At 52.0% G+C, this 22,946-nt stretch overlaps 1 protein-coding gene across 4 annotated transcripts in view; it reads left to right on the top strand.

Moving 5' to 3' along the window:
* Positions 1 to 7,328: 7,328 nt before the first annotated feature.
* pelo (pelota mRNA surveillance and ribosome rescue factor) overlaps positions 7,329 to 22,946 on the top strand; it is a 35,257-nt gene continuing 19,639 nt past the window's right edge. For all 4 annotated transcript variants that reach the window (XR_016088904.1, XM_088909532.1, XM_088909533.1 and 1 more), the window contains exons 1-3: positions 7,329 to 7,484; positions 10,964 to 11,056; positions 15,174 to 15,324. Coding sequence is in view for 3 of the 4 variants with exons in the window: in XM_088909532.1 (XP_088765658.1) it covers positions 7,444 to 7,484; positions 10,964 to 11,056; positions 15,174 to 15,324 (285 nt within the window). In the remaining variant the exon portion in view is untranslated. The remainder of the gene's footprint in view (positions 7,485 to 10,963; positions 11,057 to 15,173; positions 15,325 to 22,946) is intronic.

The following is a 22,946-nucleotide window of genomic DNA, read 5'->3' as shown; positions in this document are numbered from 1 at the left end:
CACTACACACCCCTCACTATACACACTACACACCCGCTACACACACTACACACCCTCTACACACACTACACACCCCTCACTATACACACTACACACACTCACTCTACACACACTACACACCCGCTACACACACTACACACCTCTCACTATACACACCCCTCACTACACACACTCACTCTACACACCCTCTACACACACTACACACCCGCTACACACTACACACCCCTCACTACACACACACACTACACACCCCTCACCACACACACACACTACCTCTACACACACTACACACCCGCTACACACACTACACACCCCTCACTACACACACACTACCTCTACACACACTACACACCCGCTACACACACTACACACCCCTCACTACACACACACACTACCTCTACACACACTACACACCCCTCACCACACACACACACACACACACACTACACACCCCTCACTACACACACACACTACCTCTACACACACTCCCTCTACACACCCTCTACACACACTACACACCCTCTATACACCCATTACACACACAGTAAACACACTCACACCCCTCACTTAACATCCACACTACAGCCCCACTACACACACTACACACCCCTCACTCCCACACTACACACCCACTACACACCCACACACCTGTAATGAACACACAGCAGGACAGGAGACACAGTGAGAGAGAGGAGATCACAGAGAATCCCTCAGTAATGAACACACAGGACAGGAGACACAGTGAGAGAGAGAGGAGATCACAGAGAATCTCTCAGTAATGAACACACACAGCAGGATAGGAGACATAGTGAGAGAGAGAGGAGTTTACAGAGAATCCCTCTGTAATGAACACACAGGACAGGAGACACAGTGCTCGCAGGGTTTTCAGATGCAGGTTTAATATTTCCTCTCTCCTCTCTGCAGGTTGAGCCCTGAGCGATGCTGGTGTCAGGAGTCAGTCTCTGCTCTCCATTGTTGTGTTTGTTGTGTTTGGTACAAGTTTTGTATATTGTTTCTCCTTGCTGTGGACTGTGTGAGTGAGAGAGGAGCAGATCTCATTTCAACACACAACACTGTCCCTCTCTCTGTCCTGTCTCGATCCCCATTTCTCAAGCTCCTCCTCTCCCTGTCTGTCTGTCTGTCGCTCTCTCCCTCTCCCCGTCTGTCTCTCTTGCCTCTTTCCATGTCTCCTTCGCTGTGCCCGTCTCTCTCTCTCGTACCCCTGTCTGTCGTCCTCCCCTCCTAATGCTGCTGTGTTTCAATAAAGATCTCTCCTCCAGAGATTTCTGGCTCGTTTGTAATTATTGCCAGTCCTGATCTTCGGCATCTTTACTGTACTTCACACCGAACAGACAGGCGCCCTGCTCGATGTACTTCACACCGAACAGACAGGCGCCCTGCTCGTTGTACTTCACACCGAACAGACAGGCGTCCTGCTCGTTGTACTTCACACCGAACAGACAGGCGCCCTGCTCGATGTACTTCACACCGAACAGACAGGCGCCCTGCTCGTTGTACTTCACACCGAACAGACAGGCGTCCTGCTCGTTGTACTTCACACCGAACAGACAGGCGCCGTGCTCGTTGTACTTCACACCGAACAGACAGGCGCCCTGCTCGTTGTACTTCACACCGAACAGACAGGCGCCCTGCTCGTTGTACTTCACACCGAACAGACAGGCGTCCTGCTCGTTGTACTTCACACCGAACAGACAGGCGCCCTGCTCGTTGTACTTCACACCGAACAGACAGGCGCCCTGCTCGTTGTACTTCACACCGAACAGACAGGCGTCCTGCTCGTTGTACTTCACACCGAACAGACAGGCGTCCTGCTCGTTGTACTTCACACTGAACAGACAGGCGCCCTGCTCGTTGTACTTCACACTGAACAGACAGGCGTCCTGCTCGTTGTACTTCACACTGAACACAGGCGTCCTGCTCGTTGTACTTCACACTGAACACAGGCGTCCTGCTCGTTGTACTTCACACTGAACAGACAGGCGCCCTGCTCGTTGTACTTCACACTGAACAGACAGGCGCCCTGCTCGTTGTACTTCACACCGAACAGACAGGCGCCCTGCTCGTTGTACTTCACACTGAGCACAGGCGTCCTGCTCGTTGTACTTCACACCGAACAGACAGGCGTCCTGCTCGTTGTACTTCACACCGAACAGACAGGCGTCCTGATCGTTGTACTTCACACTGAACAGACAGGCGTCCTGCTCGTTGTACTTCACACCGAACAGACAGGCGTCCTGCTCGTTGAACTTCACACCGAACAGACAGGCGTCCTGCTCGATGTACTTCACACCGAACAGACAGGCGCCCTGCTCGTTGTACTTCACACTGAACAGACAGGCGACCTGCTCATTGTACTTCACATCGAACAGACAGGCGCCCTGCTCATTGTACTTCACACTGAGCACAGGCGTCCTGCTCGTTGTACTTCACACCGAACAGACAGGCGCCCTGCTCGTTGTACTTCACACCGAACAGACAGGCGCCCTGCTCGTTGTACTTCACACCGGACAGACAGGCGCCCTGCTCGTTGTACTTCACACCGGACAGACAGGCGCCCTGCTCGTTGTACTTCACACCGGACAGACAGGCGCCCTGCTCGTTGTACTTCACACCGAACAGACAGGCGTCCTGCTCGTTGTACTTCACACCGAACAGACAGGCGCCCTGCTCGTTGTACTTCACACTGAACACAGGCGTCCTGCTCGTTGTACTTCACACCGAACAGACAGGCGTCCTGCTCATTGTACTTCACACCGAACAGACAGGCGCCCTGCTCGTTGTACTTCACACTGAACAGACAGGCGCCCTGCTCGTTGTACTTCACACCGAACAGACAGGCGTCCTGCTTGTTGTACTTCACACCAAACAGACAGGCGTCCTGCTCGTTGTACTTCACACCGAACAGACAGGCGCCCTGCTCGTTGTACTTCACACCGAACAGACAGGCGCCCTGCTCGTTGTACTTCACACCGAACACAGGCGCCCTGCTCGTTGTACTTCACACCGAACAGACAGGCGTCCTGCTCGTTGTACTTCACACTGAACAGACAGGCGCCCTGCTCGTTGTACTTCACACCGAACAGACAGGCGCCCTGCTCGTTGTACTTCACACTGAACACAGGCGCCCTGCTCGTTGTACTTCACACTGAACACAGGCGCCCTGCTCGTTGTACTTCACACTGAACAGACAGGCGTCCTGCTCGTTGTACTTCTAACTGAACACAGGCGTCCTGCTCGTTGTACTTCACACTGAGCACAGGTGTCCTGATCATTGTACTTCACACTGAACACAGGCGTCCTGATCATTGTACTTCACACTGAACAGACAGGCGTCCTGCTCGTTGTACTTCACACTGAACACAGGCGTCCTGATCGTTGTATTTCACACTGAACACAGGCGCCCTGCTCGTTGTACTTCACACTGAACAGACAGGCGTCCTGCTCGTTGTACTTCTAACTGAACACAGGCGTCCTGCTCGTTGTACTTCACACTGAGCACAGGTGTCCTGATCATTGTACTTCACACTGAACACAGGCGTCCTGATCATTGTACTTCACACTGAACAGACAGGCGTCCTGCTCGTTGTACTTCACACTGAACACAGGCGTCCTGATCATTGTACTTCACACTGAACAGACAGGCGTCCTGCTCGTTGTACTTCACACTGAACACAGGCGTCCTGATCGTTGTATTTCACACTGAACACAGACGTCCTGCTCGTTGTACTTCACATTGAACACAGGTGCCCTGCTCGTTGTACTTCACACTGAACACAGGCGTCCTGCTCATTGTACCTTACACTGAACACAGGCGTCCTGATCATTGTACTTCACACTGAACACAGGCGTCCTGATCATTGTACTTCACACTGAACAGACAGGCGTCCTGCTCGTTGTACTTCACACTGAACAGACAGGCGCCCTGCTCGTTGTACTTCACACTGAACAGACAGGCGCCCTGCTCGTTGTACTTCACACCGAACAGACAGGCGCCCTGCTCGTTGTACTTCACACCGAACAGACAGGCGTCCTGCTCGTTGTACTTCACACTGAACAGACAGGCGTCCTGCTCGTTGTACTTCACACTGAATAGACAGGCACCCTGCTCGTTGTACTTCACACTGAACACAGGGGCCCTGCTCGTTGTACTTCACACTAAACAGACAGGCGTCCTGCTCGTTGTACTTCACACTGAACAGACAGGCGTCCTGCTCGTTGTACTTCACACTGAACACAGGGGCCCTGCTCGTTGTACTTCACACTGAACACAGGCGTCCTGCTCGTTGTACTTCACACTGAACACTGGGGCCCTGCTAGTTGTACTGCACACTGAACAGACAGGCTTCCTGCTCATTGTACTTCACACTGAACACAGACGTCCTGCTCGTTGTATTTCACACTGAACACAGGGGCCCTGCTCGTTGTACTTCACACTGATCACAGACGTCCTGCTCGTTGTACTTCACACTGAACACAGGCGTCCTGCTCTTTGTACCTTACACTGAACACAGGCGTCCTGATCGTTGTACTTCACACTGAACACAGGCGTCCTGCTCATTGTACCTTACACTGAACACAGGCGTTCTGATCGTTGTACTTCACACTGAACACAGGCGTCCTGCTCGTTGTACTTCACACTGAACAGACAGGCGTCCTGCTCGTTGTACTTCACACTGAACAGACAGGTGCCCTGCTCGTTGTACTTCACACTGAATAGACAGGCGTCCGGCTCGTTGTACTTCACACTGAACACAGGCGCCCTGCTCGTTGTACTTCACACTGAACAGACAGGCGTCCTGCTCGTTGTACTTCTAACTGAACACAGGCGTCCTGATCGTTGTACTTCACACTGAACACAGGTACCCTGCTCGTTGTACTTCACACTGAACACAGGCGTCCTGCTCATTGTACTTCACACTGAACACAGGCGTCCTGCTCGTTGTACTTCACACTGAACACAGGCGTCCTGCTCGTTGTACTTCACACTGAACAGACAGGCGTCCTGCTCGTTGTACTTCACACTGAACAGACAGGTGTCCTGCTCGTTGTACTTCACACTGAACACAGGCGCCCTGCTCGTTGTACTTCACGCTGAACACAGACGTCCTGCTCGTTTTACTTCACACTGAACAGACAGGCGCCCTGCTCGTTGTACTTCACATTGAACACAGGCTTTCTGCTCGTTGTACTTCACACTGAACACAGGCGTCCTGCTTGTTGTACTTCACACTGAACAGACAGGCATCCTGCTCGTTGTACATCACACTGAACAGACAGGTGTCCTGCTCGTTGTACTTCACACTGAACAGACCGGTGCCCTGCTCGTTGTACTTCACACTGAACAGACAGGCGTCCTGCTCGTTGTACTTCACACTGAACACAGGCGTCCTGATCGTTGTACTTCACACTGAACACAGACGTCCTGCTCGTTGTACTTCACACTGAACACAGGCGTCCTGCTCGTTGTACTTCACGCTGAACACAGACGTCCTGCTCGTTTTACTTCACACTGAACAGACAGACGTCCTGCTCGTTATACTTAACACTGAACAGACAGGCGCCCTGCTCGTTGTACTTCACACTGAACATAGGCGTTCTGCTCGTTGTACACACTGAACACAGGCGTCCTGCTCGTTGTACTTCACACTGAACACAGGCGTCCTGCTCGTTTTACTTCACACTGAACAGACAGGCGTCCTGCTCGTTGTACTTCACACTGAATGGACAGGCACCCTGCTTGTTGTACTTCACACTGAACACAGGCGCCCTGCTCGTTGTACTTCACGCTGAACACAGACGTCCTGCTTGTTTTACTTCACACTGAACAGATAGACGTCCTGCTCGTTTTACTTCACACTGAACAGACAGACGTCCTGCTCGTTATACTTAACACTGAACAGACAGGCGCCCTGTTCGTTGTACTTCACACTGAACACAGGCGTCCTGCTTGTTGTACTTCACACTGAACAGACAGGCGTCCTGCTCGTTGTACTTCACACTGAACACAGGCGCCCTGCTCGTTGTACTTCACACTGAACACAGGTGCCTTGCTCGTTGTACTTCACACTGAACGTTATTTTTATTTGCTTTGGCAACACTGATTGTACCCATCGGTCATACTAATAAAGCACCTTGAATTGAATTGAATTGAACTGACAGGCTGGAGGAGCTCTCTTCCACTGGGACCTGTGTGTCCACTTCAGTATTATTTCATTCGTATCGATTTCCAGCTCATATATATGGCGTTGATAAGCCGACTGTCACGAGCACTGAAAGCCTCACTGTTCCTTTGCATCTTATTGATGAGTTTGACAAACTATTATAAAACTTTATTGGGAAGAATAAACCTCATTATATTAGAAAAAACCTTCTGAGTAAAGCTGGCATGAATGTTATAGACTTTTATATGTCAAATATAACATTTAAAATTAAGCGGATTAGGAAATATATTAATAATAAATATAATATTTGGAATCTTATTCCAAACATAATTTTCCAGAATGTTGGGGATCTTGACTTTTTGTTAAAATGTAACTTTGATACTAAAAGAACCCCAATTAAGTTTATTTTCACACGCTGGTATGATTATATGGGACTTTATTATACAAACACAATTTTCAGCACACACATTATATTTGGAAAAATAAAGACAGAACTCCTGGTAGATATTGTGTTACAAATCAAGTTAGAGAGATATGAGTTCTATCCAGTTAAGCTGGTGCTCTCTAAATGTGAGCCTGAGCAGGGTGATCTGTGTGTCTCTTGTCGGGCTGAAAGGGAATCTTAGATGCAGTTATTTGTGAGGTGTCGGTTTGTGAAGCTGTTTTGGACGGACCTGCAGAGTTCTGTTTGCAGGCAGTTTTAGGTGCTTTTTAGATTGAAGGATTTTGATATTTTATTGTGCTGTTTAATAGAAAATTTGGAAAAAGAGCATGTATAGATAAAATGGTCTAATAATACTCCCCTTTTTAGTACTTTTGAGGTGGAGTTGAAACACTATTTAAATTCTATAAAAATATTTGAGAAATAATAAAGCAAGAAAACATATGATATGTGTAAAAATACAATTTGATCACGTAATTTACTTCATTACCTCTGGCGCTTAAATGTTTTTTGTTTGTTTTTTTCTCTTGTACCTGTTTCTGATCCTCTGGTTGTAGTTGTATTTGTAAATTCTTTATACGTTTAATAATAATGTGTTTTAAAAAGAACCCGAAAGCCTCTATTATACTAACTCCAGCAGCAGCAGCAGCCGCGCGGCGCTGGCCGGAAGTCGTCATCAAGCTGCGACGCGCGACGTCTTCCGTTTCTCCGAGCTCCGCCCGCGCCTTTCCATGATGACGGACTGTACCTCTTCCGAAAGCTGGCGATGTGAATAAATAGATTCAAAGCTGTTTAGTTGGATTTTAGAGCAGTTTGAAGATGAAGCTTCTCAGTAAAGACATTGAGAAGGACAATGCGGGGTAAGTCTGTCGGGATAGAAACGTCTGGACTTCAGTATAATTGTCTTAAATGAATTGTCATTCATTTAAACTCTGTTGTGTCATAAAACATGAGTGGTTTACTCTCACTGTTAGTGTACTGGAGTGTCCAGTCAGTGTGTGTGTATTAACCCCTCTCTCTCTCTCAGTGCAGTGTTAATGTACTGGAGTGTCCAGTCAGTGTGTGTGTATTAACCCCTCTCTCTCTCAGTGCAGTGTTAATGTACTGGAGTGTCCAGTCAGTGTGTCTGTATTAACCCCTCTCTCTCAGTGCAGTGTTAATGTACTGGAGTGTCCAGTCAGTGTGTGTGTATTAACCCCTCTCTCTCTCTCAGTGCAGTGTTAATGTACTGGAGTGTCCAGTCAGTGTGTCTGTATTAACCCCTCTCTCTCTCAGTGCAGTGTTAATGTACTGGAGTGTCCAGTCAGTGTGTCTGTATTAACCCCTCTCTCTCTCAGTGCAGTGTTAATGTACTGGAGTGTCCAGTCAGTGTGTGTGTATTAACCCCTCTCTCTCTCAGTGCAGTGTTCATGTACTGGAGTGTCCAGTCAGTGTGTCTGTATTAACCCCTCTCTCTCTCAGTGCAGTGTTAATGTACTGGAGTGTCCAGTCAGTGTGTCTGTATTAACCCCTCTCTCTCAGTGCAGTGTTAATGTACTGGAGTGTCCAGTCAGTGTGTGTGTATTAACCCCTCTCTCTCTCTCAGTGCAGTGTTAATGTACTGGAGTGTCCAGTCAGTGTGTCTGTATTAACCCCTCTCTCTCTCTCAGTGCAGTGTTAATGTACTGGAGTGTCCAGTCAGTGTGTCTGTATTAACCCCTCTCTCTCTCTCAGTGCAGTGTTAATGTACTGGAGTGTCCAGTCAGTGTGTGTGTATTAACCCCTCTCTCTCTCAGTGCAGTGTTAATGTACTGGAGTGTCCAGTCAGTGTGTCTGTATTAACCCCCCTCTCTCTCTCTCTCAGTGCAGTGTTAATGTACTGGAGTGTCCAGTCAGTGTGTCTGTATTAACCCCTCTCTCTCAGTGCAGTGTTAATGTACTGGAGTGTCCAGTCAGTGTGTGTGTATTAACCCCTCTCTCTCTCTCAGTGCAGTGTTAATGTACTGGAGTGTCCAGTCAGTGTGTCTGTATTAACCCCTCTCTCTCTCAGTGCAGTGTTAATGTACTGGAGTGTCCAGTCAGTGTGTCTGTATTAACCCCTCTCTCTCTCAGTGCAGTGTTAATGTACTGGAGTGTCCAGTCAGTGTGTGTGTATTAACCCCTCTCTCTCTCAGTGCAGTGTTCATGTACTGGAGTGTCCAGTCAGTGTGTCTGTATTAACCCCTCTCTCTCTCAGTGCAGTGTTAATGTACTGGAGTGTCCAGTCAGTGTGTCTGTATTAACCCCTCTCTCTCAGTGCAGTGTTAATGTACTGGAGTGTCCAGTCAGTGTGTGTGTATTAACCCCTCTCTCTCTCTCAGTGCAGTGTTAATGTACTGGAGTGTCCAGTCAGTGTGTCTGTATTAACCCCTCTCTCTCTCTCAGTGCAGTGTTAATGTACTGGAGTGTCCAGTCAGTGTGTCTGTATTAACCCCTCTCTCTCTCTCAGTGCAGTGTTAATGTACTGGAGTGTCCAGTCAGTGTGTGTGTATTAACCCCTCTCTCTCTCAGTGCAGTGTTAATGTACTGGAGTGTCCAGTCAGTGTGTCTGTATTAACCCCCCTCTCTCTTAGTGCAGTGTTAATGTACTGGAGTGTCCAGTCAGTGTGTCTGTATGAACCCCTCTCTCTCAGTGCAGTGTTAATGTACTGGAGTGTCCAGTCAGTGTGTCTGTATTAACCCCTCTCTCTCTCAGTGCAGTGTTAATGTACTGGAGTGTCCAGTCAGTGTGTGTGTATTAACCCCTCTCTCTCTCAGTGCAGTGTTAATGTACTGGAGTGTCCAGTCAGTGTGTCTGTATGAACCCCTCTCTCTCTCAGTGCAGTTTTAATATACTGGAGTGTCCAGTCAGTGTGTCTGTATTAACCCCTCTCTCTCTCTCAGTGCAGTGTTAATGTACTGGAGTGTCCAGTCAGTGTGTGTGTATTAACCCCTCTCTCTCTCAGTGCAGTGTTAATGTACTGGAGTGTCCAGTCAGTGTGTCTGTATTCACCCCTCTCTCTCTCTCTCTCTCAGTGCAGTGTTAATGTACTGGAGTGTCCAGTCAGTGTGTCTGTATTAACCCCTCTCTCTCTCAGTGCAGTGTTAATGTACTGGAGTGTCAGGTCAGTGTGTCTGTATTAACCCCTCTCTCTCTCAGTGCAGTGTTAATGTACTGGAGTGTCCAGTCAGTGTGTGTGTATGAACCCCTCTCTCTCTCAGTGCAGTGTTAATGAACTGGAGTGTCCAGTCAGTGTGTCTGTATTTACCCCTCTCTCTCTCAGTGCAGTGTTAATGTACTGGAGTGTCCAGTCAGTGTGTCTGTATTAACCCCTCTCTCTCTCAGTGCAGTGTTAATGTACTGGAGTGTCCAGTCAGTGTGTGTGTATTAACCCCTCTCTCTCTCAGTGCAGTGTTCATGTACTGGAGTCTCCAGTCAGTGTGTCTGTATTAACCCCTCTCTCTCTCAGTGCAGTGTTCATGTACTGGAGTCTCCAGTCAGTGTGTCTGTATTAACCCCTCTCTCTCAGTGCAGTGTTAATGTACTGGAGTGTCCAGTCAGTGTGTGTGTATTCACCCCTCTCTCTCTCTCAGTGCAGTGTTAATGTACTGGAGTGTCCAGTCAGTGTGTGTGTATTAACCCCTCTCTCTCTCAGTGCAGTGTTAATGTACTGGAGTGTCCAGTCAGTGTGTCTGTATTCACCCCTCTCTCTCTCTCTCTCAGTGCAGTGTTAATGTACTGGAGTGTCCAGTCAGTGTGTCTGTATTAACCCCTCTCTCTCAGTGCAGTGTTAATGTACTGGAGTGTCCAGTCAGTGTGTCTGTATTAACCCCTCTCTCTCTCAGTGCAGTGTTAATGTACTGGAGTGTCAGGTCAGTGTGTCTGTATTAACCCCTCTCTCTCTCAGTGCAGTGTTAATGTACTGGAGTGTCCAGTCAGTGTGTCTGTATTAACCCCTCTCTCTCTCAGTGCAGTGTTAATGTACTGGAGTGTCCAGTCAGTGTGTGTGTATGAACCCCTCTCTCTCTCAGTGCAGTGTTAATGTACTGGAGTGTCCAGTCAGTGTGTCTGTATTAACCCCTCTCTCTCTCTGTGCAGTGTTAATGTACTGGAGTGTCCAGTCAGTGTGTCTGTATTAACCCCTCTCTCTCTCAGTGCAGTGTTAATGTACTGGAGTGTCCAGTCAGTGTGTCTGTATTAACCCCTCTCTCTCTCAGTGCAGTGTTAATGTACTGGAGTGTCCAGTCAGTGTGTCTGTATTAACCCCTCTCTCTCTCAGTGCAGTGTTAATGTACTGGAGTGTCCAGTCAGTGTGTCTGTATTAACCCCTCTCTCTCTCAGTCAGGTGACACTGATTCCAGAGGAGCCAGAGGACATGTGGCACACCTACAATCTCCTACAGGTGGGCGACAGCCTGCGAGCCTCCACAATCAGGTGAGTCACCATGGAAACACCCTTCAGACACGTGAGTCCTGTCTGCCTGTATGTCTCTCAGGAAGGTGCAGACAGAGTCCTCCACAGACAGTGTCTCTCTCTGCGTCTGTCTCTCAGGAAGGTGCAGACGCAGTCCTCCACAGGCAGTGTCTGTCTCTCAGGAAGGTGCAGACAGAGTCCTCCACAGGCAGTGTCTCTCTCTGCGTCTGTCTCTCAGGAAGGTGCAGACGCAGTCCTCCACAGACAGTGTCTCTCTCTGCGTCTGTCTCTCAGGAAGGTGCAGACGCAGTCCTCCACAGGCAGTGTCTGTCTCTCAGGAAGGTGCAGACAGAGTCCTCCACAGGCAGTGTCTCTCTCTGCGTCTGTCTCTCAGGAAGGTGCAGACGCAGTCCTCCACAGGCAGTGTCTGTCTCTCAGGAAGGTGCAGACAGAGTCCTCCACAGACAGTGTCTCTCTCTGCGTCTGTCTCTCAGGAAGGTGCAGACGCAGTCCTCCACAGGCAGTGTCTCTCTCTGCGTCTGTCTCTCAGGAAGGTGCAGACGCAGTCCTCCACAGGCAGTGTCTGTCTCTCAGGAAGGTGCAGACAGAGTCCTCCACAGGCAGTGTCTCTCTCTGCGTCTGTCTCTCAGGAAGGTGCAGACGCAGTCCTCCACAGGCAGTGTCTCTCTCTGCGTCTGTCTCTCAGGAAGGTGCAGACGCAGTCCTCCACAGACAGTGTCTCTCTCTGCGTCTGTCTCTCAGGAAGGTGCAGACGCAGTCCTCCACAGGCAGTGTCTGTCTCTGCGTCTGTCTCTCAGGAAGGTGCAGACAGAGTACTCCACAGACAGTGTCTCTCTCTGCGTCTGTCTCTCAGAAAGGTGCAGACGCAGTCCTCCACAGGCAGTGTCTGTCTCTGCGTCTGTCTCTCAGGAAGGTGCAGACAGAGTCCTCCACAGGCAGTGTCTCTCTCTGCGTCTGTCTCTCAGGAAGGTGCAGACAGAGTCCTCCACAGACAGTGTCTCTCTCTGCGTCTGTCTCTCAGGAAGGTGCAGACGCAGTCCTCCACAGGCAGTGTCTGTCTCTCAGGAAGGTGCAGACAGAGTACTCCACAGACAGTGTCTCTCTCTGCGTCTGTCTCTCAGGAAGGTGCAGACGCAGTCCTCCACAGACAGTGTCTCTCTCTGCGTCTGTCTCTCAGGAAGGTGCAGACGCAGTCCTCCACAGGCAGTGTCTCTCTCTGCGTCTGTCTCTCAGGAAGGTGCAGACGCAGTCCTCCACAGACAGTGTCTCTCTCTGCGTCTGTCTCTCAGGAAGGTGCAGACGCAGTCCTCCACAGGCAGTGTCTGTCTCTCAGGAAGGTGCAGACGCAGTCCTCCACAGACAGTGTCTCTCTCTGCGTCTGTCTCTCAGGAAGGTGCAGACGCAGTCCTCCACAGACAGTGTCTCTCTCTGCGTCTGTCTCTCAGGAAGGTGCAGACGCAGTCCTCCACAGGCAGTGTCTCTCTCTGCGTCTGTCTCTCAGGAAGGTGCAGACGCAGTCCTCCACAGACAGTGTCTCTCTCTGCGTCTGTCTCTCAGGAAGGTGCAGACGCAGTCCTCCACAGGCAGTGTCTCTCTCTGCGTCTGTCTCTCAGGAAGGTGCAGACGCAGTCCTCCACAGACAGTGTCTCTCTCTGCGTCTGTCTCTCAGGAAGGTGCAGACGCAGTCCTCCACAGGCAGTGTCTCTCTCTGCGTCTGTCTCTCAGGAAGGTGCAGACGCAGTCCTCCACAGGCAGTGTCTGTCTCTCAGGAAGGTGCAGACGCAGTCCTCCACAGGCAGTGTCTCTCTCTGCGTCTGTCTCTCAGGAAGGTGCAGACGCAGTCCTCCACAGGCAGTGTCTGTCTCTCAGGAAGGTGCAGACAGAGTCCTCCACAGACAGTGTCTCTCTCTGCGTCTGTCTCTCAGGAAGGTGCAGACGCAGTCCTCCACAGACAGTGTCTCTCTCTGCGTCTGTCTCTCAGGAAGGTGCAGACGCAGTCCTCCACAGACAGTGTCTCTCTCTGCGTCTGTCTCTCAGGAAGGTGCAGACGCAGTCCTCCACAGGCAGTGTCTGTCTCTGCGTCTGTCTCTCAGGAAGGTGCAGACGCAGTCCTCCACAGACAGTGTCTCTCTCTGCGTCTGTCTCTCAGGAAGGTGCAGACAGAGTCCTCCACAGGCAGTGTCTCTCTCTGCGTCTGTCTCTCAGGAAGGTGCAGACGCAGTCCTCCACAGGCAGTGTCTCTCTCTGCGTCTGTCTCTCAGGAAGGTGCAGACGCAGTCCTCCACAGGCAGTGTCTCTCTCTGCGTCTGTCTCTCAGGAAGGTGCAGACGCAGTCCTCCACAGACAGTGTCTCTCTCTGCGTCTGTCTCTCAGGAAGGTGCAGACAGAGTCCTCCACAGGCAGTGTCTCTCTCTGCGTCTGTCTCTCAGGAAGGTGCAGACGCAGTCCTCCACAGGCAGTGTCTGTCTCTGTGTCTGTCTCTCAGGAAGGTGCAGACGCAGTCCTCCACAGGCAGTGTCTGTCTCTCAGGAAGGTGCAGACGCAGTCCTCCACAGGCAGTGTCTCTCTCTGCGTCTGTCTCTCAGGAAGGTGCAGACGCAGTCCTCCACAGGCAGTGTCTGTCTCTGCGTCCGTCTCTCAGGAAGGTGCAGACGCAGTCCTCCACAGGCAGTGTCTCTCTCTGCGTCTGTCTCTCAGGAAGGTGCAGACGCAGTCCTCCACAGACAGTGTCTCTCTCTGCGTCTGTCTCTCAGGAAGGTGCAGACGCAGTCCTCCACAGGCAGTGTCTCTCTCTGCGTCTGTCTCTCAGGAAGGTGCAGACGCAGTCCTCCACAGACAGTGTCTCTCTCTGCGTCTGTCTCTCAGGAAGGTGCAGACGCAGTCCTCCACAGGCAGTGTCTCTCTCTGCGTCTGTCTCTCAGGAAGGTGCAGACGCAGTCCTCCACAGACAGTGTCTCTCTCTGCGTCTGTCTCTCAGGAAGGTGCAGACGCAGTCCTCCACAGGCAGTGTCTCTCTCTGCGTCTGTCTCTCAGGAAGGTGCAGACGCAGTCCTCCACAGGCAGTGTCTGTCTCTCAGGAAGGTGCAGACGCAGTCCTCCACAGGCAGTGTCTCTCTCTGCGTCTGTCTCTCAGGAAGGTGCAGACGCAGTCCTCCACAGGCAGTGTCTGTCTCTCAGGAAGGTGCAGACAGAGTCCTCCACAGACAGTGTCTCTCTCTGCGTCTGTCTCTCAGGAAGGTGCAGACGCAGTCCTCCACAGGCAGTGTCTCTCTCTGCGTCTGTCTCTCAGGAAGGTGCAGACAGAGTCCTCCACAGGCAGTGTCTCTCTCTGCGTCTGTCTCTCAGGAAGGTGCAGACGCAGTCCTCCACAGGCAGTGTCTCTCTCTGCGTCTGTCTCTCAGGAAGGTGCAGACGCAGTCCTCCACAGGCAGTGTCTCTCTCTGCGTCTGTCTCTCAGGAAGGTGCAGACGCAGTCCTCCACAGACAGTGTCTCTCTCTGCGTCTGTCTCTCAGGAAGGTGCAGACAGAGTCCTCCACAGGCAGTGTCTCTCTCTGCGTCTGTCTCTCAGGAAGGTGCAGACGCAGTCCTCCACAGGCAGTGTCTGTCTCTGCGTCTGTCTCTCAGGAAGGTGCAGACGCAGTCCTCCACAGGCAGTGTCTCTCTCTGCGTCTGTCTCTCAGGAAGGTGCAGACGCAGTCCTCCACAGGCAGTGTCTGTCTCTCAGGAAGGTGCAGACGCAGTCCTCCACAGGCAGTGTCTCTCTCTGCGTCTGTCTCTCAGGAAGGTGCAGACGCAGTCCTCCACAGGCAGTGTCTGTCTCTGCGTCCGTCTCTCAGGAAGGTGCAGACGCAGTCCTCCACAGGCAGTGTCTCTCTCTGCGTCTGTCTCTCAGGAAGGTGCAGACGCAGTCCTCCACAGACAGTGTCTCTCTCTGCGTCTGTCTCTCAGGAAGGTGCAGACGCAGTCCTCCACAGGCAGTGTCTCTCTCTGCGTCTGTCTCTCAGGAAGGTGCAGACGCAGTCCTCCACAGGCAGTGTCTGTCTCTGCGTCTGTCTCTCAGGAAGGTGCAGACGCAGTCCTCCACAGACAGTGTCTCTCTCTGCGTCTGTCTCTCAGGAAGGTGCAGACAGAGTCCTCCACAGGCAGTGTGGGCAGTAGCCGTGTGAGGACCACGCTCACCATCTCCGTGGAAACCATCGACTTCGACACGCAGGCCTGCCAGTTGCGAGTGAAGGGCACCAACATCCAGGAGAACGAGTTTGTCAAGGTGAGGCCCCGCCCACCCCTGCTATTGACTCCGCCCCGTCAGAGTATAGACCCCGCCCCCAGTAGGGTTATATCTCACGCTGCTTTGATTAGAAACACGCCCTCCAAAATCATGGCTCCGCCCTGTTTTAACCCCTCCCCAACCCAACTCCTGGATTAACTGAATTCAATTCAATTCAGTTCAAGGTGCTTTATTAGCATGACCGATGGGTACAATCAGTGTTGCCAAAGCAAATAAAAATAAAATTAACATGGAACAAAACAAAAAATAGAAGTAAAATAAAATCTACAGACATATTACAGACATTTACAACAAAGACATATTATAAAATATTGACATAGACTGTAGGCGGCTGGAGCATTATTGGGAGTCAGACTCACTGTTCCTCAGGCTGGGATAGGAGATCACACTGTATTATTATTATTGAGAGACAGACTCACTGTCTGTTCCTCAGGCTGGGACAGGAGATCACACACTGTATTATTATTATTGGGAGACAGACTCACTGTTCCTCAGGCTGTGACAGGAGATCACATACTGGGCTGCCAGATCAACTGAGTTCCCTCCTCCCTCTCCCAGTAGGATTGGGACCCGTTGTGATTCTGGCAGGTGTGGGAACTCTGGGACTAGATTTCTGAATTTCGGGAAGAATGTTTCTCTAATCCCAGAGTATCTGTCACAGTGCAGTAGGAAGTGCACCTCTGTCTCTATTTCTCCCCGCTGGCAGTGGGAGCACAGCCTGTCCTCTCTGGACAGCCAGGTCTGCCTGTGTCCAGTGTGTGTGTCCAGGCTGTGGTCACTGAGCCTGTCCTCTCTGGGCAGCCAGGTCTGCCTGTGTCCAGTGTGTGTGTCCAGGCTGTGGTCACTGAGCCTGTCTTCTCTGGACAGCCAGGTCTGCCTGTGTCCAGTGTGTGTGTCCAGGCTGTGGTCACTGAGCCTGTACTTCGTCAGGGTCTGTTTCTGTTTGTTATTTTTTTTTATTTTGGTCAAATATTCAGCTAGTGTGTATTGTCTGTTTAGGGTTCTGTAGCATTCCAGTTTATGTTGTGTTTGTGTGTGTGTGTCCCAGTGTGTGAGATATTGCTGTTTGATCTGTGCTGTGATGTGGTGGAGTCTGGGTTGTGGTGCTCTAGCAGTGCTGTCCTGAGGCTGGTTGTGTGTTGTGTGTGTTGTGCTGTGATGTGGTGGAGTCTGGGTTGTGGTGCTCTAGCAGTGCTGTCCTGAGGCTGGTTGTGTGTTGTGTGTGTTGTGCTGTGATGTGGTGGAGTCTGGGTTGTGGTGCTCTAGCAGTGTTGTCCTGAGGCTGGTTGTGTGTTGTGTGTGTTGTGCTGTGATGTGGTGGAGTCTGGGTTGTGGTGCTCTAGCAGTGCTGTCCTGAGGCTGGTTGTGTGTTGTGTGTGTTGTGCTGTGATGTGGTGGAGTCTGGGTTGTGGTGCTCTAGCAGTGCTGTCCTGAGGCTGGTTGTGTGTTGTGTGTGTTGTGCTGTGATGTGGTGGAGTCTGGGTTGTGGTGCTGTAGCAGTGCTGTCCTGAGGCTGGTTGTGTGTTGTGTGTGTTGTGCTGTGATGTGGTGGAGTCTGGGTTGTGGTGCTCTAGCAGTGCTGTCCTGAGGCTGGTTGTGTGTTGTGTGTATTGTGCTGTGATGTGGTGGAGTCTGAGTTGTGGTGCTCTAGCAGTGCTGTCCTGAGGCTGGTTGTGTGTTGTGTGTATTGTGCTGTGATGTGGTTGAGTCTGGGTTGTGGTGCTCTTGCAGTGCTGTCCTGAGGCTGGTTGTGTGTTGTGTGTGTTGTGCTGTGATGTGGTGGAGTCTGGGTTGTGGTGCTCTAGCAGTGCTGTCCTGAGGCTGGTTGTGTGTTGTGTGTGTTGTGCTGTGATGTGGTGGAGTCTGGGTTGTGGTGCTCTAGCAGTGCTGTCCTGAGGCTGGTTGTGTGTTGTGTGTGTTGTGCTGTGATGTGGTGGAGTCTGGGTTGTGGTGCTCTAGCAGTGCTGTCCTGAGGCTGGTTGTGTGTTGTGTGTGTTGTGCTGTGATGTGGTGGAGTCTGAGTTGTGGTGCTCTAGCAGTGCTGTCCTGAGGCTGGTTGTGTGTTGTGTGTGTTGTGCTGTGATGTGGTGGAGTCTGGGTTGTGGTGCTCTAGCAGTGCTGTCCTGAGGCTGGTTGTGTGTTGTGCTGTGATGTGGTGGAGTCTGGGTTGTGGTGCTCTAGCAGTGCTGTCCTGAGGCTGGTTGTGTGTTGTGTGTGTTGTGCTGTGATGTGGTGGAGTCTGGGTTGTGGTGCTCTAGCAGTGCTGTCCTGAGGCTGGTTGTGTGTTGTGTGTGTTGTGCTGTGATGTGGTGGAGTCTGAGTTGTGGTGCTCTAGCAGTGCTGTCCTGAGGCTGGTTGTGTGTTGTGCTGTGATGTGGTGGAGTCTGGGTTGTGGTGCTCTAGCAGTGCTGTCCTGAGGCTGGTTGTGTGTTGTGTGTGTTGTGCTGTGATGTGGTGGAGTCTGGGTTGTGGTGCTCTAGCAGTGCTGTCCTGAGGCTGGTTGTGTGTTGTGTGTGTTGTGCTGTGATGTGGTGGAGTCTGGGTTGTGGTGCTCTAGCAGTGCTGTCCTGAGGCTGGTTGTGTGTTGTGTGTGTTGTGCTGTGATGTGGTGGAGTCTGGGTTGTGGTGCTCTAGCAGTGCTGTCCTGAGGCTGGTTGTGTGTTGTGCTGTGATGTGGTGGAGTCTGGGTTGTGGTGCTCTAGCAGTGCTGTCCTGAGGCTGGTTGTGTGTTGTGTGTGTTGTGCTGTGATGTGGTGGAGTCTGGGTTGTGGTGCTCTAGCAGTGCTGTCCTGAGGCTGGTTGTGTGTTGTGTGTGTTGTGCTGTGATGTGGTGGAGTCTGGGTTGTGGTGCTCTAGCAGTGCTGTCCTGAGGCTGGTTGTGTGTTGTGTGTGTTGTGCTGTGATGTGGTGGAGTCTGGGTTGTGGTGCTCTAGCAGTGCTGTCCTGAGGCTGGTTGTGTGTTGTGTGTGTTGTGCTGTGATGTGGTGGAGTCTGGGTTGTGGTGCTCTAGCAGTGCTGTCCTGAGGCTGGTTGTGTGTTGTGTGTGTTGTGCTGTGATGTGGTGGAGTCTGAGTTGTGGTGCTCTAGCAGTGCTGTCCTGAGGCTGGTTGTGTGTTGTGTGTGTTGTGCTGTGATGTGGTGGAGTCTGGGTTGTGGTGCTCTAGCAGTGCTGTCCTGAGGCTGGTTGTGTGTTGTGCTGTGATGTGGTGGAGTCTGGGTTGTGGTGCTCTAGCAGTGCTGTCCTGAGGCTGGTTGTGTGTTGTGTGTGTTGTGCTGTGATGTGGTGGAGTCTGGGTTGTGGTGCTCTAGCAGTGCTGTCCTGAGGCTGGTTGTGTGTTGTGTGTGTTGTGCTGTGATGTGGTGGAGTCTGGGTTGTGGTGCTCTAGCAGTGCTGTCCTGAGGCTGGTTGTGTGTTGTGCTGTGATGTGGTGGAGTCTGGGTTGTGGTGCTCTAGCAGTGCTGTCCTGAGGCTGGTTGTGTGTTGTGTGTGTTGTGCTGTGATGTGGTGGAGTCTGGGTTGTGGTGCTCTAGCAGTGCTGTCCTGAGGCTGGTTGTGTGTTGTGTGTGTTGTGCTGTGATGTGGTGGAGTCTGGGTTGTGGTGCTCTAGCAGTGCTGTCCTGAGGCTGGTTGTGTGTTGTGTGTGTTGTGCTGTGATGTGGTGGAGTCTGGGTTGTGGTGCTCTAGCAGTGCTGTCCTGAGGCTGGTTGTGTGTTGTGCTGTGATGTGGTGGAGTCTGGGTTGTGGTGCTCTAGCAGTGCTGTCCTGAGGCTGGTTGTGTGTTGTGTGTGTTGTGCTGTGATGTGGTGGAGTCTGGGTTGTGGTGCTCTAGCAGTGCTGTCCTGAGGCTGGTTGTGTGTTGTGTGTGTTGTGCTGTGATGTGGTGGAGTCTGGGTTGTGGTGCTCTAGCAGTGCTGTCCTGAGGCTGGTTGTGTGTTGTGTGTGTTGTGCTGTGATGTGGTTGAGTCTGGGTTGTGGTGCTCTAGCAGTGTTGTCCTGAGGCTGGTTGTGTGTTGTGTGTGTTGTGCTGTGATGTGGTGGAGTCTGGGTTGTGGTGCTCTAGCAGTGCTGTCCTGAGGCTGGTTGTGTGTTGTGTGTGTTGTGCTGTGATGTGGTGGAGTCTGAGTTGTGGTGCTCTAGCAGTGCTGTCCTGAGGCTGGTTGTGTGTTGTGTGTGTTGTGCTGTGATGTGGTGGAGTCTGGGTTGTGGTGCTCTAGCAGTGCTGTCCTGAGGCTGGTTGTGTGTTGTGTGTGTTGTGCTGTGATGTGGTGGAGTCTGGGTTGTGGTGCTCTAGCAGTGCTGTCCTGAGGCTGGTTGTGTGTTGTGCTGTGATGTGGTGGAGTCTGGGTTGTGGTGCTCTAGCAGTGCTGTCCTGAGGCTGGTTGTGTGTTGTGTGTGTTGTGCTGTGATGTGGTGGAGTCTGGGTTGTGGTGCTCTAGCAGTGCTGTCCTGAGGCTGGTTGTGTGTTGTGTGTGTTGTGCTGTGATGTGGTGGAGTCTGGGTTGTGGTGCTCTAGCAGTGCTGTCCTGAGGCTGGTTGTGTGTTGTGTGTGTTGTGCTGTGATGTGGTGGAGTCTGGGTTGTGGTGCTCTAGCAGTGCTGTCCTGAGGCTGGTTGTGTGTTGTGCTGTGATGTGGTGGAGTCTGGGTTGTGGTGCTCTAGCAGTGCTGTCCTGAGGCTGGTTGTGTGTTGTGTGTGTTGTGCTGTGATGTGGTGGAGTCTGGGTTGTGGTGCTCTAGCAGTGCTGTCCTGAGGCTGGTTGTGTGTTGTGCTGTGATGTGGTGGAGTCTGGGTTGTGGTGCTCTAGCAGTGCTGTCCTGAGGCTGGTTGTGTGTTGTGTGTGTTGTGCTGTGATGTGGTGGAGTCTGGGTTGTGGTGCTCTAGCAGTGCTGTCCTGAGGCTGGTTGTGTGTTGTGTGTGTTGTGCTGTGATGTGGTGGAGTCTGGGTTGTGGTGCTCTAGCAGTGCTGTCCTGAGGCTGGTTGTGTGTTGTGTGTGTTGTGCTGTGATGTGGTGGAGTCTGGGTTGTGGTGCTCTAGCAGTGCTGTCCTGAGGCTGGTTGTGTGTTGTGTGTGTTGTGCTGTGATGTGGTGGAGTCTGAGTTGTGGTGCTCTAGCAGTGCTGTCCTGAGGCTGGTTGTGTGTTGTGTGTGTTGTGCTGTGATGTGGTGGAGTCTGGGTTGTGGTGCTCTAGCAGTGCTGTCCTGAGGCTGGTTGTGTGTTGTGCTGTGATGTGGTGGAGTCTGGGTTGTGGTGCTCTAGCAGTGCTGTCCTGAGGCTGGTTGTGTGTTGTGTGTGTTGTGCTGTGATGTGGTGGAGTCTGGGTTGTGGTGCTCTAGCAGTGCTGTCCTGAGGCTGGTTGTGTGTTGTGTGTGTTGTGCTGTGATGTGGTGGAGTCTGGGTTGTGGTGCTCTAGCAGTGCTGTCCTGAGGCTGGTTGTGTGTTGTGCTGTGATGTGGTGGAGTCTGGGTTGTGGTGCTCTAGCAGTGCTGTCCTGAGGCTGGTTGTGTGTTGTGTGTGTTGTGCTGTGATGTGGTGGAGTCTGGGTTGTGGTGCTCTAGCAGTGCTGTCCTGAGGCTGGTTGTGTGTTGTGTGTGTTGTGCTGTGATGTGGTGGAGTCTGGGTTGTGGTGCTCTAGCAGTGCTGTCCTGAGGCTGGTTGTGTGTTGTGTGTGTTGTGCTGTGATGTGGTGGAGTCTGGGTTGTGGTGCTCTAGCAGTGCTGTCCTGAGGCTGGTTGTGTGTTGTGCTGTGATGTGGTGGAGTCTGGGTTGTGGTGCTCTAGCAGTGCTGTCCTGAGGCTGGTTGTGTGTTGTGTGTGTTGTGCTGTGATGTGGTGGAGTCTGGGTTGTGGTGCTCTAGCAGTGCTGTCCTGAGGCTGGTTGTGTGTTGTGTGTGTTGTGCTGTGATGTGGTGGAGTCTGGGTTGTGGTGCTCTAGCAGTGCTGTCCTGAGGCTGGTTGTGTGTTGTGTGTGTTGTGCTGTGATGTGGTGGAGTCTGGGTTGTGGTGCTCTAGCAGTGCTGTCCTGAGGCTGGTTGTGTGTTGTGTGTGTTGTGCTGTGATGTGGTGGAGTCTGGGTTGTGGTGCTCTAGCAGTGCTGTCCTGAGGCTGGTTGTGTGTTGTGTGTGTTGTGCTGTGATGTGGTGGAGTCTGAGTTGTGGTGCTCTAGCAGTGCTGTCCTGAGGCTGGTTGTGTGTTGTGTGTGTTGTGCTGTGATGTGGTGGAGTCTGGGTTGTGGTGCTCTAGCAGTGCTGTCCTGAGGCTGGTTGTGTGTTGTGCTGTGATGTGGTGGAGTCTGGGTTGTGGTGCTCTAGCAGTGCTGTCCTGAGGCTGGTTGTGTGTTGTGTGTGTTGTGCTGTGATGTGGTGGAGTCTGGGTTGTGGTGCTCTAGCAGTGCTGTCCTGAGGCTGGTTGTGTGTTGTGTGTGTTGTGCTGTGATGTGGTGGAGTCTGGGTTGTGGTGCTCTAGCAGTGCTGTCCTGAGGCTGGTTGTGTGTTGTGTGTGTTGTGCTGTGATGTGGTGGAGTCTGGGTTGTGGTGCTCTAGCAGTGCTGTCCTGAGGCTGGTTGTGTGTTGTGCTGTGATGTGGTGGAGTCTGGGTTGTGGTGCTCTAGCAGTGCTGTCCTGAGGCTGGTTGTGTGTTGTGTGTGTTGTGCTGTGATGTGGTGGAGTCTGGGTTGTGGTGCTCTAGCAGTGCTGTCCTGAGGCTGGTTGTGTGTTGTGTGTGTTGTGCTGTGATGTGGTGGAGTCTGGGTTGTGGTGCTCTAGCAGTGCTGTCCTGAGGCTGGTTGTGTGTTGTGCTGTGATGTGGTGGAGTCTGGGTTGTGGTGCTCTAGCAGTGCTGTCCTGAGGCTGGTTGTGTGTTGTGTGTGTTGTGCTGTGATGTGGTGGAGTCTGGGTTGTGGTGCTCTAGCAGTGCTGTCCTGAGGCTGGTTGTGTGTTGTGCTGTGATGTGGTGGAGTCTGGGTTGTGGTGCTCTAGCAGTGCTGTCCTGAGGCTGGTTGTGTGTTGTGTGTGTTGTGCTGTGATGTGGTGGAGTCTGGGTTGTGGTGCTCTAGCAGTGTTGTCCTGAGGCTGGTTGTGTGTTGTGTGTGTTGTGCTGTGATGTGGTGGAGTCTGGGTTGTGGTGCTCTAGCAGTGCTGTCCTGAGGCTGGTTGTGTGTTGTGTGTGTTGTGCTGTGATGTGGTGGAGTCTGAGTTGTGGTGCTCTAGCAGTGCTGTCCTGAGGCTGGTTGTGTGTTGTGTGTGTTGTGCTGTGATGTGGTGGAGTCTGGGTTGTGGTGCTCTAGCAGTGCTGTCCTGAGGCTGGTTGTGTGTTGTGCTGTGATGTGGTGGAGTCTGGGTTGTGGTGCTCTAGCAGTGCTGTCCTGAGGCTGGTTGTGTGTTGTGTGTGTTGTGCTGTGATGTGGTGGAGTCTGGGTTGTGGTGCTCTAGCAGTGCTGTCCTGAGGCTGGTTGTGTGTTGTGTGTGTTGTGCTGTGATGTGGTGGAGTCTGGGTTGTGGTGCTCTAGCAGTGCTGTCCTGAGGCTGGTTGTGTGTTGTGTGTGTTGTGCTGTGATGTGGTGGAGTCTGGGTTGTGGTGCTCTAGCAGTGCTGTCCTGAGGCTGG

The sequence above is a fragment of the Atractosteus spatula genome, unplaced genomic scaffold, assembly GCF_055471065.1.
Source record: "Atractosteus spatula isolate fAtrSpa1 unplaced genomic scaffold, fAtrSpa1.hap1 Scaffold_33, whole genome shotgun sequence".
Classification (NCBI taxonomy): Eukaryota; Metazoa; Chordata; class Actinopteri; order Semionotiformes; family Lepisosteidae; genus Atractosteus; species Atractosteus spatula.
This window is presented reverse-complemented; position numbering and strand designations above follow the sequence as displayed.